This window comes from Raphanus sativus, chromosome 9, assembly GCF_000801105.2.
Source record: "Raphanus sativus cultivar WK10039 chromosome 9, ASM80110v3, whole genome shotgun sequence".
In the NCBI taxonomy this organism is placed as follows: Eukaryota; Viridiplantae; Streptophyta; class Magnoliopsida; order Brassicales; family Brassicaceae; genus Raphanus; species Raphanus sativus.
Window position 1 is genome coordinate 24,412,677 of NC_079519.1, and position 16,047 is coordinate 24,428,723.

General features: G+C 30.2%; 1 protein-coding gene and 1 long non-coding RNA gene across 7 annotated transcripts; one reads left to right on the forward strand and one right to left on the reverse strand.

Moving 5' to 3' along the window:
- Nucleotides 1–2,355: 2,355 nt before the first annotated feature.
- On the forward strand, nucleotides 2,356–4,291 carry LOC108837179 (LOB domain-containing protein 31). 2 transcript variants are annotated; one of them, XM_018610248.2, is made up of 3 exons: nucleotides 2,356–2,787; nucleotides 3,107–3,190; nucleotides 3,473–4,291. In XM_018610248.2, exons 1-3 carry the CDS (start codon nucleotides 2,497–2,499, stop codon nucleotides 3,851–3,853), a joined length of 756 nt encoding a protein of 251 aa, XP_018465750.1. In that variant the 5' UTR covers nucleotides 2,356–2,496; the 3' UTR covers nucleotides 3,854–4,291. The 2 variants fall into 2 exon arrangements, with proteins under 2 accessions (XP_018465750.1, XP_018465751.1); XM_018610249.2 differs by lacking the exon at nucleotides 3,107–3,190 and having other exon boundaries at nucleotides 2,371–2,787.
- A 1,223-nt stretch (nucleotides 4,292–5,514) lies between these two features.
- Nucleotides 5,515–8,589, reverse strand: LOC130499769 (uncharacterized). Of its 5 annotated transcripts, none has more exons than XR_008938632.1 (7): nucleotides 7,634–8,589; nucleotides 7,335–7,483; nucleotides 7,095–7,230; nucleotides 6,858–6,998; nucleotides 6,627–6,762; nucleotides 6,263–6,454; nucleotides 5,515–6,040 (listed from the first exon to the last, which is right to left on the reverse strand). It is a non-coding gene; the product is annotated as an uncharacterized LOC130499769 (long non-coding RNA). The 5 variants fall into 5 exon arrangements; XR_008938629.1 differs by having other exon boundaries at nucleotides 6,263–6,466; nucleotides 6,627–6,767; XR_008938631.1 differs by having other exon boundaries at nucleotides 5,516–6,040; nucleotides 6,627–6,767; nucleotides 7,693–8,586.
- Between the last annotated feature and the right edge of the window lie 7,458 nt (nucleotides 8,590–16,047).

Consider the following 16,047-nt stretch of genomic DNA (forward strand, 5'->3'; position numbering starts at 1 on the left):
CCATTTTCTGTATTTAGCTATTTCCTAAGATTTTTAACCAATCAAAATTTAGTAAATATAATTAATGTTTTTGAAATTTACATTTTGTTATTATTATATACATTAAAAATGTAAAATATAGATTTTTCAGAAACAATTTGTTTTTTTCTAAAACATGGAGGGAGTACTTTTTTGTCGACAAATTACTTGACTAGATAATTACAAACAACTGACAACTATATTTTTGTTGATATTGGCTAATTACAAAGGTTTCATGACTAAAATATGTTCACGGCCCATTAACCGTTTTGAACCCAATATAAGGCCGAATTTGGCCATTTGATTTGGGTCAGCATCTTGTCAAACAGAGACATGATGACAGTGACCGACTGAGGTTGTACTTGCGGCGAAGCAAACAGTTGATCAGTGTCTTGTCAGTGTCTGACTCTACGATTTGTTGAAATAAGAAGCAATATACATCTCTGTCTCTCTGCTCTATTATTATTGTTGTTAGTTTATTTACCAACTAGTAACTAGCATCAAAGGTGTATTGTTAGACTACTATACTTGCAATCTTTCAAAATTCATTTATGTAAAATCAAAAATGCAGTACTATGTCTATATGATTGTGGCTGAGAATAAAAAGAAGGAATACACACGTGTGGTGAGGGTTGCACGTGTGAATGAAAGAAATCTCCTGCGGCGGTTGGGGAGAGTGCTAGAGTGGATACGTCAACAACAGTAGATGAGAATGAGTGTGTTTGCTTCACGCAAAGGTCTTTCCCTTTGTCCTTTGTTTATTTCTTTACAAAATCCACATCCGTTTTGCCGTTGCTTCCAAGCTTGAGCCACCACCTTCACCTCATTAGTACTGTTTACCGAGTAGTAAACGCCACAATATCATATCATTAGCGTCTCGTTAAACTGTAACCCAAAAGTTCCCTAGTTTATATGCCAAAGTGTGCTAGTTATGGAATTCTAGTCCGAGATGGTAAACATCATTTTAATTCAAGACTGATAGTTTGTTGCAAACCTATGGATTAGTTGTTATTTATCTCTAGTAGCTTGTGTATAAATAATTTTGAAGTCTATGTATACTTACTTATTTTCAAAACTTTATTTCTGCATGTACAAGTCTTTGGTGTTTTGCAAAACCTATAGTATATACTTTCGTTGGTTTAGCAATTCCAGTCTTTTTATTAGTGTTTATAGAATTCAGACTAGTGGTTAAAACTCTTAAGAAAAGTTAATATTAAATAGTTTGAGCCTTGTAGTAAAAGATGTACGGGCTAGATTCTCTGTGCCCGATCTATTGGAAAGAAAATCTCACATCGGATATATGATTGGGACATAAATAATATATAAGGGACTTGGATCACACCACTAATTGCCAATTAGTTTTAAGTTGGAAACCCATAATAAATCTGAATCTAATATGGTATCAGAGTCGGTTCAATACCCTGACCCTTTAATCCGGCCAGGACAGTAGCCCGATCAACCCATTAGTTGATGGCCCAGAGAAGGCTCAATTCTTCGAGATAGCTAGAAAATAGCATTATCTCGGAGGAGTATGATGGATTCTGCGAGATTAATGGTTATACGCACCATTATTTCGAGAGAGAGTATTGGAGAGAAGATCTCACATCGAATATATAATAGGGACATAAGTAATATATAAGGGACTTGGGTCACACCACTAATTACCAATTGGTTTTAAGTGAAAGCCCAAAAAACTTATCGCGATATTTTAGACCTTGTGTTCTGCTTTGATGAGTATTTCTCTTGAGTTATGACGTAACACATGCGGATTCTGAAATCCTTGAATGGATCAGATCAGTTTCTGAGTGGATTGTGGAGTATTAGAGTTCATTTCACTAAATTGAGAGCAATATAATGAAGTACACTTGTATCTCTATCCAATCCCCGGGATTTGATTCATGTAGGGAGGTCACTATTCATTCTTGGACTGATTTTAGATGAGTTCATATATTTAGATATTCTGGTTTTGGAGTATGTTAACGGCAATGTTTCTTTTTATTTTCGGTGTTGGTTTCTCCGACTTATGTCTCTGAAGTCTGAAGTTAATTTGTTCTAACCGCTACCTTTAGCTTTTGTTGTCATTTTTGACAGCCAGCTCTTCTGTTTCAACCTTGAGTTTATAAAACTTCCCTTGAAGAAAAAAAGAAGAAATTGGCAGTCACACAAAAAAGCAACTATCTATGCACATCGAAGAAGAAATGAAATAGAAAAGTAATGATTATTAATGACCCACCACCAAAAGCAAGACATGATTTTCTTGCCTGACACGATCCTCTATGCTCCACATTAACTAAAAACAAGTTCATAAACTAACCTATCACTTTCTATCTCTCTCTCTTTGAATATATGTGTGTGTATATATTTATATATATATTTTTTTTTTTTTTTTGGTAAAATCTTTGAATATATAATAGGTCGACGACGACACTTCTTCACCTTATCCCTATCCCAGCAAAGCATTACGTATTTTTGAAAAATATGAGCGGAAGCACCACTAGCGGTGGAAGTCCGTGCGGCGCATGCAAGTTTCTCCGGCGTAAATGCGTGGCGGAATGCGTCTTCGCTCCCTACTTTGACGCAGAGGAAGGGACGGCTCATTTCGCGGCGGTGCACAAGGTTTTTGGGGCCAGCAACACCTCTAAGCTCCTCTTGATGATTCCAGCCAACCGGAGACCTGAAGCCGTCGCAACACTTTCTTACGAGGCCTTGGCTAGGCTTCGCGATCCCGTCTACGGATGCGTTGGTCACATCTTCGCCCTTCAACATCAGGTTTTCAGTAACCCTATATTTTAAATGTTTTATTTATATTCATATATACAGATGTACGTATGTATATTTCTGATGATTATCTATTCAAAGATTTAGATAGGCATGCATGTGTTCACTCTAAAATAAACTCATCATGTAACGTCAGGTTGAACATACATGATGAGATTATCTATCAACTATCATCAACCTAGCTTGCAGCTGCTTTTAGCCGCATAGCTTGATTAACCTGCTATTTTATTACAGCTCCATCTTGGTTTCTTTTTGAAAGTTTATATATTTTTAAAAGTTAACGCATTAAATTTAATTTTCAATTCGTTAGCAAGGGACATTGGGGGTCGAGGTTACAAATAAATTGAAAACAAGCTCATGTGTCTTCCCAAGGGCTCGTCTGTCGAAAACCCAAGTAATGAAAAGTCAAATTGTCAATCTTTCCGAATTGTTTTCTTTAATAGTGCTAGTAGTATAAGTATAACGCATCCCATTGTACAACCCAGTTTGATTTTCTTTTATAAGGTATAAATAGATCCATTCATTGACCGTATAATTCAATCCTATCCTCTTTTTGAACATTCATGAAATGTAGCAAAAGGTAAATTGATGATGCTATAAAATCAACACTTGATTAATATTATATATGTAAAGAAAAAAGAATACCAGCGTTATATGATTTAAAATACGTGAACAGGTGATGAGTCTCCAGGAGGAGCTAGCCGTCGTCAAGACTCATCTCTCAACCCTTCAACGCCTCCCTCCGCAGCCTAAACAACAAAACAATTCACAGACAGAAGCAACCTCTTCAACCAAAGCTCCACTCATTGCTACTGCCGATCATAAGAACAACAACGTGTCTTCCTCCTTGTCACACATTTATGGTATGTCACCAGAACAGCAGCAACAACAACAACCACAGGAAGATACTGAGGTCCAAACAGAGTCAGTGGATTTCAGCACATTATTGGGCCTGGAAGATCCGCTGGACAGGGACGGTGATCTCAACACACTTGCCCGTGAATTCGTCTCTAAGTATTTGGCCGAAGGCAAATACCGACCATCTTCTCCAATATAACTATATATGCTAACTTCAGAAGTCTCTGTTTGTTTTGTACTGACCGGACAGCCGAGTAACCAAAATCAACTTTTAATAGATTCTATCGGATTTGCAGCGCAACTCTCATCTCTCACTCATGAGTCATGACGTCAACGTACGTGACATCCATGTCTGTATATAATTGATTTATATACGCATAAATCTTATGTGGGTCGGATTATGAAAGTTTGTATTTAGAATGCCAAGTGCGATGTAGGTAACGGAATCCTGAAATATTAAAGCCCAACCCATTTGTCCAAACGGCAATGTTGTTAGATTCCTGATTCTTGCATCCTTCCTCTTTGTCCTACATTTTGCAGTGGGACTCAATACTGAGTGTATATTATTGTTGGTAATACTATAGTATACTAATAGTCTAATACTAGTGTATATACTGAGTGTGAAATAAAAGAATCATTAGCGTTAATCTCTTCTCTTGTAAGTTAGTAAACTATAGTATTTGAGTAATTAATACTGAAAATCATGAAGGTGGCCTCGAGAACTCGAAAAATTAACTTGAAATCAGGACTATGTTGACACGTATTGATAATCTAAAAGCTTTTTCATGTGCCGTGATCTTATTGAGATACGGATAAATTCTTATTTAACAGACAAAATGTTACTTAAAGTTGTCGATTAAATCAAATATATTTCCCTGCACGTTAAAGCAACTAGAGTCTCTCTCCGCGCTACGCGCGGAAAAGTGTGTTGATAGTTTATTTATCGATCGTATGTTTCAATGTTTTTTTGTAATGGGAGCTTTATATTTTCAAAATCATGGAAAAGTTGGTGAATATCCATTGTTTAAAAAACAAAAAGAGTAGCTTGGATAATAAACTTGATTTTCTGATATTAGAATTATTTAGGGGTGTTTTAATCCGATAAAACCAACCCATTAAAATTGAACCAAACCGAGCTAGAGAAAGTAGATTAAATTTGGCGATACCGAATATACCGAACATATGTCTTTTTTTAGAAATTGGGATATATGGATATGCTTTGATATCTAAACCGTTCAAACTAAGTAAACCGAATAAACCAATCAATTAAAATATAATAGCATAAATACATGTAAATTATATAATCTAATTAATAATATATATTTTATGTATTTTGTTGATATGAACCTCATATTTAAATGTTTATTTCATTAATTTTATTTTAAATAGTTTAGTAGTTTATCTAAACCAAATTAAATTATTGTATAATAAAAGTGTCTAGGGATAGACATAAACCGAGTCACTAAAACAAATTATATTATGGTCTATTTTTGATTGTATATTCCAATAATTTAGGCAAAAAAACTCGGAGACATATTCATCTAATAAAAATAAATTTGGACGCATCAAATATATTCTTCTTTTTGTAGGGAATAGTGCAGTTGATTTCATTTATATGACCACCAAGGTAGGCTAATTTACAAACACCTGTGTGGAATAAGTGCCAATACGTTTTAAATTTATATGGTCGTAGAAGCTTAAAACAAAGTCGAGGAAACCATAAACTCAGATTTTCAGATGAATATATAAACCAAGTGCTAAACCTTTTTTTAATTAAGATGGTGGAATTAATAATACATTTGAAGAAACAATAAGCTGAGATTTAAAAAAAGGCACCTTAGTGGAGCTTAAGAAAATTAAAAGACATCTGTAAACACGTGAATGTAATAAGTACTAATAAGTTTTAATTGTGGTAAAAGTTGCAAACATGGTCAATGAAACAAAACAAACTGAAATTTTTTTTTTATAAACAATACTGCAATGAAGCAAAAGAGAAATAGTGAGGTTTCAAGTTCGATAGCCTTAACAATTACTGGGTGCGAGCCTTCTTTAGGATGTTTCCTGCAACCTGAACCGGGTCTTCATCATGATAGCCTGCTCACAAATGTGCTCTGCAACTGAAACTGCTCCACAGGATGGGCTCGCCGTGTTCGAGGGATTTACACACTTTCGTTGCTCTGGTCATTACCACTTGACATCTCTCCATCCAAGCAGTTGCAGGAGAGATATTTGACACCAGGAAAATCGCTCAACACCCACCAAAGAGTTCAAGTATCCCAAGATGACTTTGTTCCCAGAAGTCAACACTTTCTCAGCATCATCTAGTGTGGTTAGATTATACACACCAGGACCTATCTTCTTCTTCACCCACGTCACTATCGTTTCTCTGCATCACAAATCAGATCCAATAAAAAAGGCACCTCAATACAAAAAAACACACTAAAGATTTGAACTTTCAATACAATTCACAATAAATATTTGAACTTTCAATACAATTGACACTAAAGTTTTGAACTTTCAATACAATTGACACTAAGGATTTGAACTTTCAATACAATTCACAATAAAGATTTGAACTTTAGTTACAAAAAATGGAGAGTTGACTTACTTGGTCCTGCCTCCATTGTAAGGCTTGTGCTCGCCATCTACGAAGAACAGTATGGTGAGGAAGCCCTGAACACTATACTGATGAGCGAGCTCGTTCTCCTCCGTGGGATCGATCTTAGCCAAAACGACACCGTCTCCTTTAGAGGGCTTCTCACATCCCACTGATTGTATAATTCGAGTGGTTATAACTGCGCTGATGATAACACTGAGTCAAGGCTCAGTGATAACAATATCAGAAGCGCCTCGGGCAGCGCATGTAACATCAGCAACAGAATATCAAAATCTTGTACTTGCGAAACAATATCAAAATATCCTTGTAGAGAGAAAGGGCAAGTTCATGAACAAAAAAACTCTTCTTAACTAACCTGGGAAGACAGCAGCAAATCCATCAACTTTCTCAATCAACTGTTCAACGAAACAGCAGCTAGGCTTTCGTCTTTGTGATTTCCAAGTAGAGAAGCTGATGCTGATGGCATGTTTGATTCCATACCGAGCCTCTGTCTAGTCTATTTGGAAATAGCAAGTTGATCACATATAAGGAAACTGATACAGCATAAGGTTAAAGCCAAAGAGAGAAGTAAATACAAAGATGTTACCCAGTTTGGTTCAGGACTGAAAGAGTCGGTTTCCAGTTGACATCACTACTTGTTGTCACATGCTACAGCTTCGGTTCTAAGTTCTTGGGTTTCCTCTTGGTTCTCTATCCTCAGGCTCGGACTACTGTTGGGCTGAGGAATCTGTGGAGATTATGATGACTGAATGAGCCACTATGCGACATAGTTTGCAAAAGTCTGAATGGCTGTGCGTAAGAAGTAAGTGTTTGTTTAAGTTACCATTGGATGGGATTTATAAGAGAGAACATCGTGATCTGATGAAAGAGATGAGTCTGAGGGTCTTTGAAACAGCAAATGAGCTATGGATCGGTCTATCGGGTTTGTATCAGTTTCTATATCCAAGAATCCCACGTACCTGTAGATATTAATGACAGAATCTAAAACAACTGAAAGATGAGTGAGTACATAGCAGAAGATAAAATGATGAGTATACAGGAGAAGTAGGCAGTTGGTGCTTACTTGTCTGTTTCACCAGTCTCGAGATGCGAGCCAGCACCTTTCACCTGTCTGTTTCCACCATTTGCATCCATACAATGATGTCTCTGCTCTGCGCTTTTTGCCAATCGGTATAAGCTGTCCCTTATGCAAAGCTTCGTCCTAACATCCAACTGGAGCAAGCGAGTGCAAATCAACAAAGTAAACAATTGTACACGTAAGTTTATATTAATTATTGTACACGTAAGTAAATACACAGATGTAAACAATTGCACACGTAAGAGTTGATTCTATGAAATAGTCTGGACACAATCTGTTATTACAATTTACTATCGATATAAGTGGACTGGATTGAATCGGAAGTAAGGAGTCTCTCTAATACCAACTCTTGCCTCTTTAGGGTCAGCAAGTATTCCAACCATATAGCATCTTGATTCTCTGTTCTTGAAGCTTTAGTAGGTAAAAAGTAATGCTTCTTCTTTTTCAACGGTTTTCAGAATACAGAAAATTATAACATAAAACAGAGCTTAAAACCAACTAAAACAATACCAATATAACCTGGAAAATTAAATGAAAATAAAATAAATCAAATTCCCTGAAAGGAAAAAAATGAGACTTTGGATAAGATCAAACTCAATGTCTCTGTAGCTCTGTTGCCGGCGTGACTTTCCCGCCGTTTAAAGCACGTAATTTTTTTATTCCAATCTCATAGCTGTTTCTGCTATCTACCCACCGGAATCCCCGTCTCCGAGATGACCACATACATACATCATCGTTGGAGACAGAACATCTTTTCCCACGTTTAGAGCGTATGGCTTTCTCTCCCTCAACACTGTCACGTCTTTTTGATTCCCTCATCTGCAGAATCTTCAGAGCTTTTGGAAGGTTCACACACATCATGTGGAGACAGGACGGAGGAGACGGGACTTGCCGTTTGGTTTTGGTTTAGCTTAAAATAATCTAGGGTTTTGGTTTGTAGACATGAAAGGGGAAAGAGTATATAAAGAAGGATAAAAAGAAGGAGGTGAAACGTATTCATTAAGACGATATTGAAGAACTCCATTGATTGATGGCAAATAGGCTTAGTAACGGTGAATGTATGAAGAGGAAAGGAGAAGATGAAGACAAAGGAAAAAGACGATATAGTTTCTAAATGGCGTCTATTGTAAGATAACATTAATTTAAGTCCATAACATTAACTGGGCTATGTTTTACGAAGCCCAACAGAGAAATGCGATTGAAGCCCAATTGATTTAAGTGACGAATCTGACATGGCAATTTTCTCTTTTTCTATTGGCCGATTTAATTGGGTGATGTGGACAGCTTCTCCTTTGATAGTATTTAGCTTTTAGTATAGTATAGATATGACTTGAACGGTTAACTCTATTTGAGCTTTCTTTTCCAGATATTTATTTAAATTCGCTGATTAACTTTCGTACTAAACACGTGATGCCAATCAAAACAAGTTAAAAGACTTAAAGCATAACTAATCGCTGCTATAATAACACACTACTAAAGAAAATAAAGTATGATGTCAAATAAAAATATATTATAAATCAAATGTTGTATAAATAAAATAAAATTTTAAAACTAAACAAATATAAATAGTATTTACATTTCACAATAATATAGATTTATCATAAATGAGAGAAAAATAAATTTATCATTTATATAAGAAAGAAAATAAAATTATTGTATAAAAATGGATGAAACACTCTAATTAACAAGTGTATAAAATAAATAATGGTCATCTATTTTTTTAGAAAACAATATTTAGACTATTTGTATATTTTCCATCTTCTTAATCAAATTATAAAAAATTTGTTGAATGGAGATAATTTGGTAGATGAAATCCATCTGTGTATCATCCACTAATTGTACATTTTTCATTTAAACTCTAGGAGAGACTAAAGACACCATAATAAGGATATCTCCAACAGCAATATACTAAATTTGGTGCAATTTCAATATCAAATTTGGTGCTTTGGTGTCAAATATTTTTTTTATCTCCAACAATAACACTAAATTAAACGCCAAAAGTAATATTATATATTATTTAATATTTTCAGTTTTAATAAATGTTTATATTTTTATTATTTGTGATTAATAAATAATTATTTTATGAAAGTTAGATATTGTTGTTAAATTTTTGTAGTTTTATGTTTTATAAAATTTATTTACATTTATATTTATGGTTTAATAATATTATATTTTATGTATTTATTTATTAAAAATATTAGTTATATTCAAAATTACAAACTATTAAAATTTGTATTAGTTTGTAATACAAGTTTAAATATATTATAAAATAAAATTTAATTTTTTTTATTTTAATGTTTGATAAATTTAGTAGTATTACATATTCACCATTAAACCTAACTTTAAAATAATATATTTTGAATTATTTGGACTTATTCTCTATAATATTATTGTACTTACTAACTTATTTATATTTTTATTTGTAAAAATTACCAGTTAAACCAAGCGGAAACGAATTTCCTAAATCTTAATTTTTTTTAATTTCCTTTTGTCATTTAATATTAGTTTTTGTGTTTTATGTTTGTTTAGTATGAGTTTTGTATTTTTTTTAATGTTTTGAGTGTTTATTTTAAATTTAATATGCATTTTAATCTTATCTAGATTATAGTATTAATTTATATATTTTATAAAATACTAATTAAACTTTTATACTATTGAAAATAAAATATAAAGATAGAAGAAATTTGTGATATTTTATTTTCACAATATGACTTAAATGATAATACTCATTTAGTAATTTAATAATGAAAAATAATTTAAAATAATAATGCACTATATTTATGTTTAATTACAAATATGAAATAAGTATAAAACTAATAGTTAAACTATATTCTTAAATGAAATAGAATAATTATACATGTTAAAGATTTGGTATGGTGAATAGTGTTTTGGTGTAATACTATTCATATTACACCAAATTTGGTGGGATATTGTCAAATTTATTATATTGTTGGAGACAAAATTACACCAAATTTAGTTTTTTGGTATTATTATCGGAGATGACCGAAGTGGACAAAGTCAAACATAATGACTAGTTTTTAATGAATATTTGTCAATTTATTACATGTCATCCATTGTTGCTATTTTATCCATTAATTTTGATTCTTTTGGTTATTTATCTCGATTTGATCCAAAAAATTAGGATATTCATAAGTTCTCAAGTAAAGTGTATATTAAAAATTAATATCTGTTAATAACAAAAAAACCATGATACTAGAAAACTTTAGAGTCAGATATCTATTCCACCTTGAATTTTATACAAATAGATGTATGTATACAACTAAATAGAGAGTTTTAACTATTTCAATATATATTTTATTAATTTTATTTATAAAATTATTTTAATTTTTAAGTAAATATAAAATATTTATAAAACTATCATTTTCTAAAAATGTTTGATGTATAAAAATTAATTAATTTTTAACTTTATGAAACATATAGTTCCATTAAGTTTTTACTTTTTATTTATTTTATATCATCTAAAATATATTTTTTGAAAACAAATCTGAGTAGTTTTTCAATATTAATCAGAAATTATATATTTATAAATACAAAACAAATTATAAGTAATGAAAATTATCATATTATTCACTATATTGTTGTTCTCCTCATTTTCCTAGACTCGTACTATTTTAGATTACTTGCATCAGCGATAACTCACACAATCTAAAAATAGAAAATTTACATAATGAAGAGCAAGAATGGGAAAAAAAAAAACAGGAAATGTGGCAGAATCTATTCTGATACAAAAGACTTGACACCATTCCAAATAAATTTTGTATATATTTTGTATATACGTGTTTTGTTTACTAGTTCAATTTTTAAAAAAATATTAAATAATTAAGTTTTAGATACAAAAATGTTATTATAATGGCGAGAGATTCACAACTGCTAATGATATTTTTAGAGAAACATTAACAATAGTTTCTAAAAAAAATTTGAAGCATTAAAAATAAGAAAAAAATGTGGAAAACGAATGAGAAAATTGTGAAAAGAAAAAAAGTGGAGTTGTCTGTGCAGATATCCAACAAAAATTTCAGATATTTTTTAACATGTGTTAATAAGTGATTAGTTCATCTATTCATCTGATTTAAAATTTATTAAAAATAATATTATAACAAAATATTAATAGTTGCAGCTGTGAGAAATTTTGGTAGATTTGACGTTGTTGGTCATATGTTCTCGAAACAATAAATAGTGAAGATATGGGAAGTAGTCTTTTACACTAAAAATAATGAAATTTAAAGAAAAAAAAAAGAGAGAAACAGAGTAAAAGATGATAAAACTCCGAGGAAATATTGAAGAAGATGCAAGAGATTATTTCTCCACTTGTCTCATTTAGGTGGTTAACTGTTTTTTATATTTAAGTTAATGACAAAACTATAAATATGTAAAAATATTAATAAAAATAGCTAAGAAATTGACGGTGAGAAGCTCACTTTAACAGTGCTCAGAGCATCAACAACTGCAGATATCTGATAAGTTTCTCAAACAAGTTTTTTTTTAAAAAAATTCTTGATTGTTTTATTAAACATTCTAAGCAAAGAATTCTATACAATGAAAATTGGAAAAACAAATATAGAAAAATGATATGCCAGTAGGAATACAAATTAAACTAAGATTAAATATATTTAAATAAGAACTTCATCGCCATCAACATTGAAGTTAGCAAGATTCGCCACCGCCATCCACTTCTGAATATATTAATTATCTTTTTAAACTGTTCAGCTGTACCGAAACTTTTATCTTTCCAAATCAATTGGAAAAACACATAAAAGAACAATTAATTTTTTTGTCAAATTTAAAATAAATTGACAATCAAACAAATGAAAATACCAGAAATAAAACAAATCAAAGAAAGAAAGGAAAAAATGAATCAAGCAGAGATGTAGAAACCTTCGGTCATCTGTTTAAAACTACAAAAAATCTCTTGTTTTCTCTTGAAGGCTAGGATATTTGTTCCAACAAAGTTAGATTTTGTTCTAGATCGAACAAGTTTAAATTTTAATATGTTGTTTTTTATTTATTTTTGATTTTTTAGAAAATTGTTGAATTAATAATTGACGACAGCTATTTATTGAGTTCTTAAAATTTTTGGTTCATATTCTTATAAGGGGCGGATCTACTAACAAAGTAAGAGTACTAGGACGGTTAGCTGATCCCACTAAAAATATTATTTTCTCTTAATTACAACAAATGTCTTTAAATGACCCTGTAACTATTTCATGTTTGACCCTTTTTCCTTTCTGTGCTACTTATTTTCCAAAAAGAAAATCTTTTTCTAACATAGAAAACAAATAATTTAAAGTATTAATTGTAGAGTCTTTCATTAAATATAAAATTTTAACATGTTTACACATTACTTTTATATCTTTCATATACATAACAAAATGTGAATAATTTACTATAGTTTGGTTATCTTTTCCAAAATGTATATATAAAAATTTAAATTTATGTTTATTTTTGATAAAATAGATACGAATATTGTGAGATACTATAGATTTGTAAGACATTATGCATATTTTAGTTAAAAATAATTATTAGTATGTTTCTATTTTAAAAATAATTTATATTATATTGACTGTGGTAAAATATGATCCTCAATCCACCACTGATTCTTATAGAATATATTGGGTCGGTTCTCTTTCATTGTTTTCATTTTATTATTTATCTTTATTTTTGAAAACTTATTGAGAATCCAATTTTGTGGATATTTTTAGAGTAGTTTTATTAAATACTAATATTAATATATACTTACATATATATACATAAGCATACATATTTAGTTTCAGATATTTGGGTTAAATTTTCTATAAAATTAAATACTGATATATATATTCTAAGAATCCAAATAGTAATATCATTGCAGTGCTTGTAGACCCTTTTTAGACTAAATATTTCATCATTATACTAATTTAAATGGTAAGATAGAATAGAAGTTTTTATTTAAGAATTTTTAAAATACGTTTGAGAAACTGATTGGACACTTGTCAACTTATTCATTGATGTTGCCTTTTAAAAAATAAAACTTAATTATCTAACTAAAATCATATAAATTATTCTTATTTTAGGTTTTAAATACCCAATCTGAGATCTTGGCGTACACACATTTGGGATCTTATTTTTCGATTATAAGAAAAAAATTACATTGAAGCTCCAAATGGTGACCAAGGGAATGTGTGGGAATTGCTAATTCCTTAGCATTCCTTACACTTCTGAATATATTAATTATCTTTTAAACTGTTCAGCTGTACCGAAACTTTTATCTTTCCAAATCAATTGGAAAAACACATAAAAGAACAATTAATTTTTTTGTCAAATTTAAAATAAATTGACAATCAAACAAATGAAAATACCAGAAATAAAACAAATCAAAGAAAGAAAGGAAAAAATGAATCAAGCAGAGATGTAGAAGCCTTCGGTCATCTGTTTAAAACTACAAAAAATCTCTTGTTTTCTCTTGAAGGCTAGGATATTTGTTCCAACAAAGTTAGATTTTGTTCTAGATCGAACAAGTTTAAATTTTAATATGTTGTTTTTATTTATTTTTGATTTTTTAGAAAATTGTTGAATTAATAATTGACGACAGCTATTTATTGAGTTCTTAAAATTTTTGGTTCATATTCTTATAAGGGGCGGATCTACTAACAAAGTAAGAGTACTAGGACGGTTAGCTGATCCCACTAAAAATATTATTTTCTCTTAATTACAACAAATGTCTTTAAATGACCATGTAACTATTTCATGTTTGACCCTTTTTCCTTTCTGTGCTACTTATTTTCCAAAAAGAAAATCTTTTTCTAACATAGAAAACAAATAATTTAAAGTATTAATTGTAGAGTCTTTCATTAAATATAAAATTTTAACATGTTTACACATTACTTTTATATCTTTCATATACATAACAAAATGTGAATAATTTACTATAGTTTGGTTATCTTTTCCAAAATGTATATATAAAAATTTAAATTTATGTTTATTTTTGATAAAATAGATACGAATATTGTGAGATACTATAGATTTGTAAGACATTATGCATATTTAGTTAAAAATAATTATTAGTATGTTTCTATTTTAAAAATAATTTATATTATATTGACTGTGGTAAAATATGATCCTCAATCCACCACTGATTCTTATAGAATATATTGGGTCGGTTCTCTTTCATTGTTTTCATTTTATTATTTATCTTTATTTTTGAAAACTTATTGAGAATCCAATTTTGTGGATATTTTTAGAGTAGTTTTATTAAATACTAATATTAATATATACTTACATATATATACATAAGCATACATATTTAGTTTCAGATATTTTGGGTTAAATTTTCTATAAAATTAAATACTGATATATATATTCTAAGAATCCAAATAGTAATATCATTGCAGTGCTTGTAGACCCTTTTTAGACTAAATATTTCATCATTATACTAATTTAAATGGTAAGATAGAATAGAAGTTTTTATTTAAGAATTTTTAAAATACGTTTGAGAAACTGATTGGACACTTGTCAACTTATTCATTGATGTTGCCTTTTAAAAAATAAAACTTAATTATCTAACTAAAATCATATAAATTATTCTTATTTTAGGTTTTAAATACCCAATCTGAGATCTTGGCGTACACACATTTGGGATCTTATTTTTCGATTATAAGAAAAAAATTACATTGAAGCTCCAAATGGTGACCAAGGGAATGTGTGGGAATTGCTAATTCCTTAGCATTCCTTACAATTTACACCATTTACAAGGAATATTTGTTACATATAATTCTTTAACATTCCTTAAGATTTAAGGAATAAAAGACTAGGGTCTAACTGGTGACCAAGGAATGAAGAGGAATAATGCATTCCTTAATGTTCCTAACAAATTTTACCATTCATTAGGAATAGTCATTCCTTTTCATTCCTTCTCATTCCTTTTATTGTAGAGAATTAAAGAACAAATTTATTCCTCACCAAATTTGATATGGAATAACCGTTCCTCATCATTTCCATAATTTTATTCCCATCAATTCTTTTCCTTTTTGTTCCTACTATTCCCGAGGTGGTCACCAGTTAGACCCTACAATTATTCCTTATCAAATTAGGGGAGGAATGAATTTTCCTTTTATTTTATTCCTTTTCATTCCTTTTTTCTTATTCTTTTTATTCCTTTTGTGAATAATTAGACCACTAAAATTTCACTGGATTTTAATTAGACCAATGTAAAAAATAAAGAATCGATGAGAATAATAATAACTATTTAGACTCTTATGTAAATATATGATTCTACAAATTAACAATTATATAGACTTAGGTATATATAACTAAGATAATATATTAGATTATAATTCTAGTGTTGATTTTTTGACAAAAATTTTAGTGTTGTTTTTATAGAAGTCTTACAAATCTGATAATTAATATATTTATAAATTAATAAATTTTCAAAAAAAAATTAGCAAAAAAAAAATCAAAAAAAATTATAGAAGTTTTTTCTGTGTCTACTTTATTGGGTAATCGCCAGTCGGATTGCCTGAGTTTCAAAACTGTACGAAGAAAAATGCAATATTTATTGCATTTTTAACTGAAGATATATCATATATACACGTAAGAAAAGTCAACGGGAAAGTTGTTTTTTATAACAATCAATGGGAAAGTTGTAATTTGAAATTTCAAACCGGACGTGAAATTATTTATCAACTAAGACTCGACTCACTGT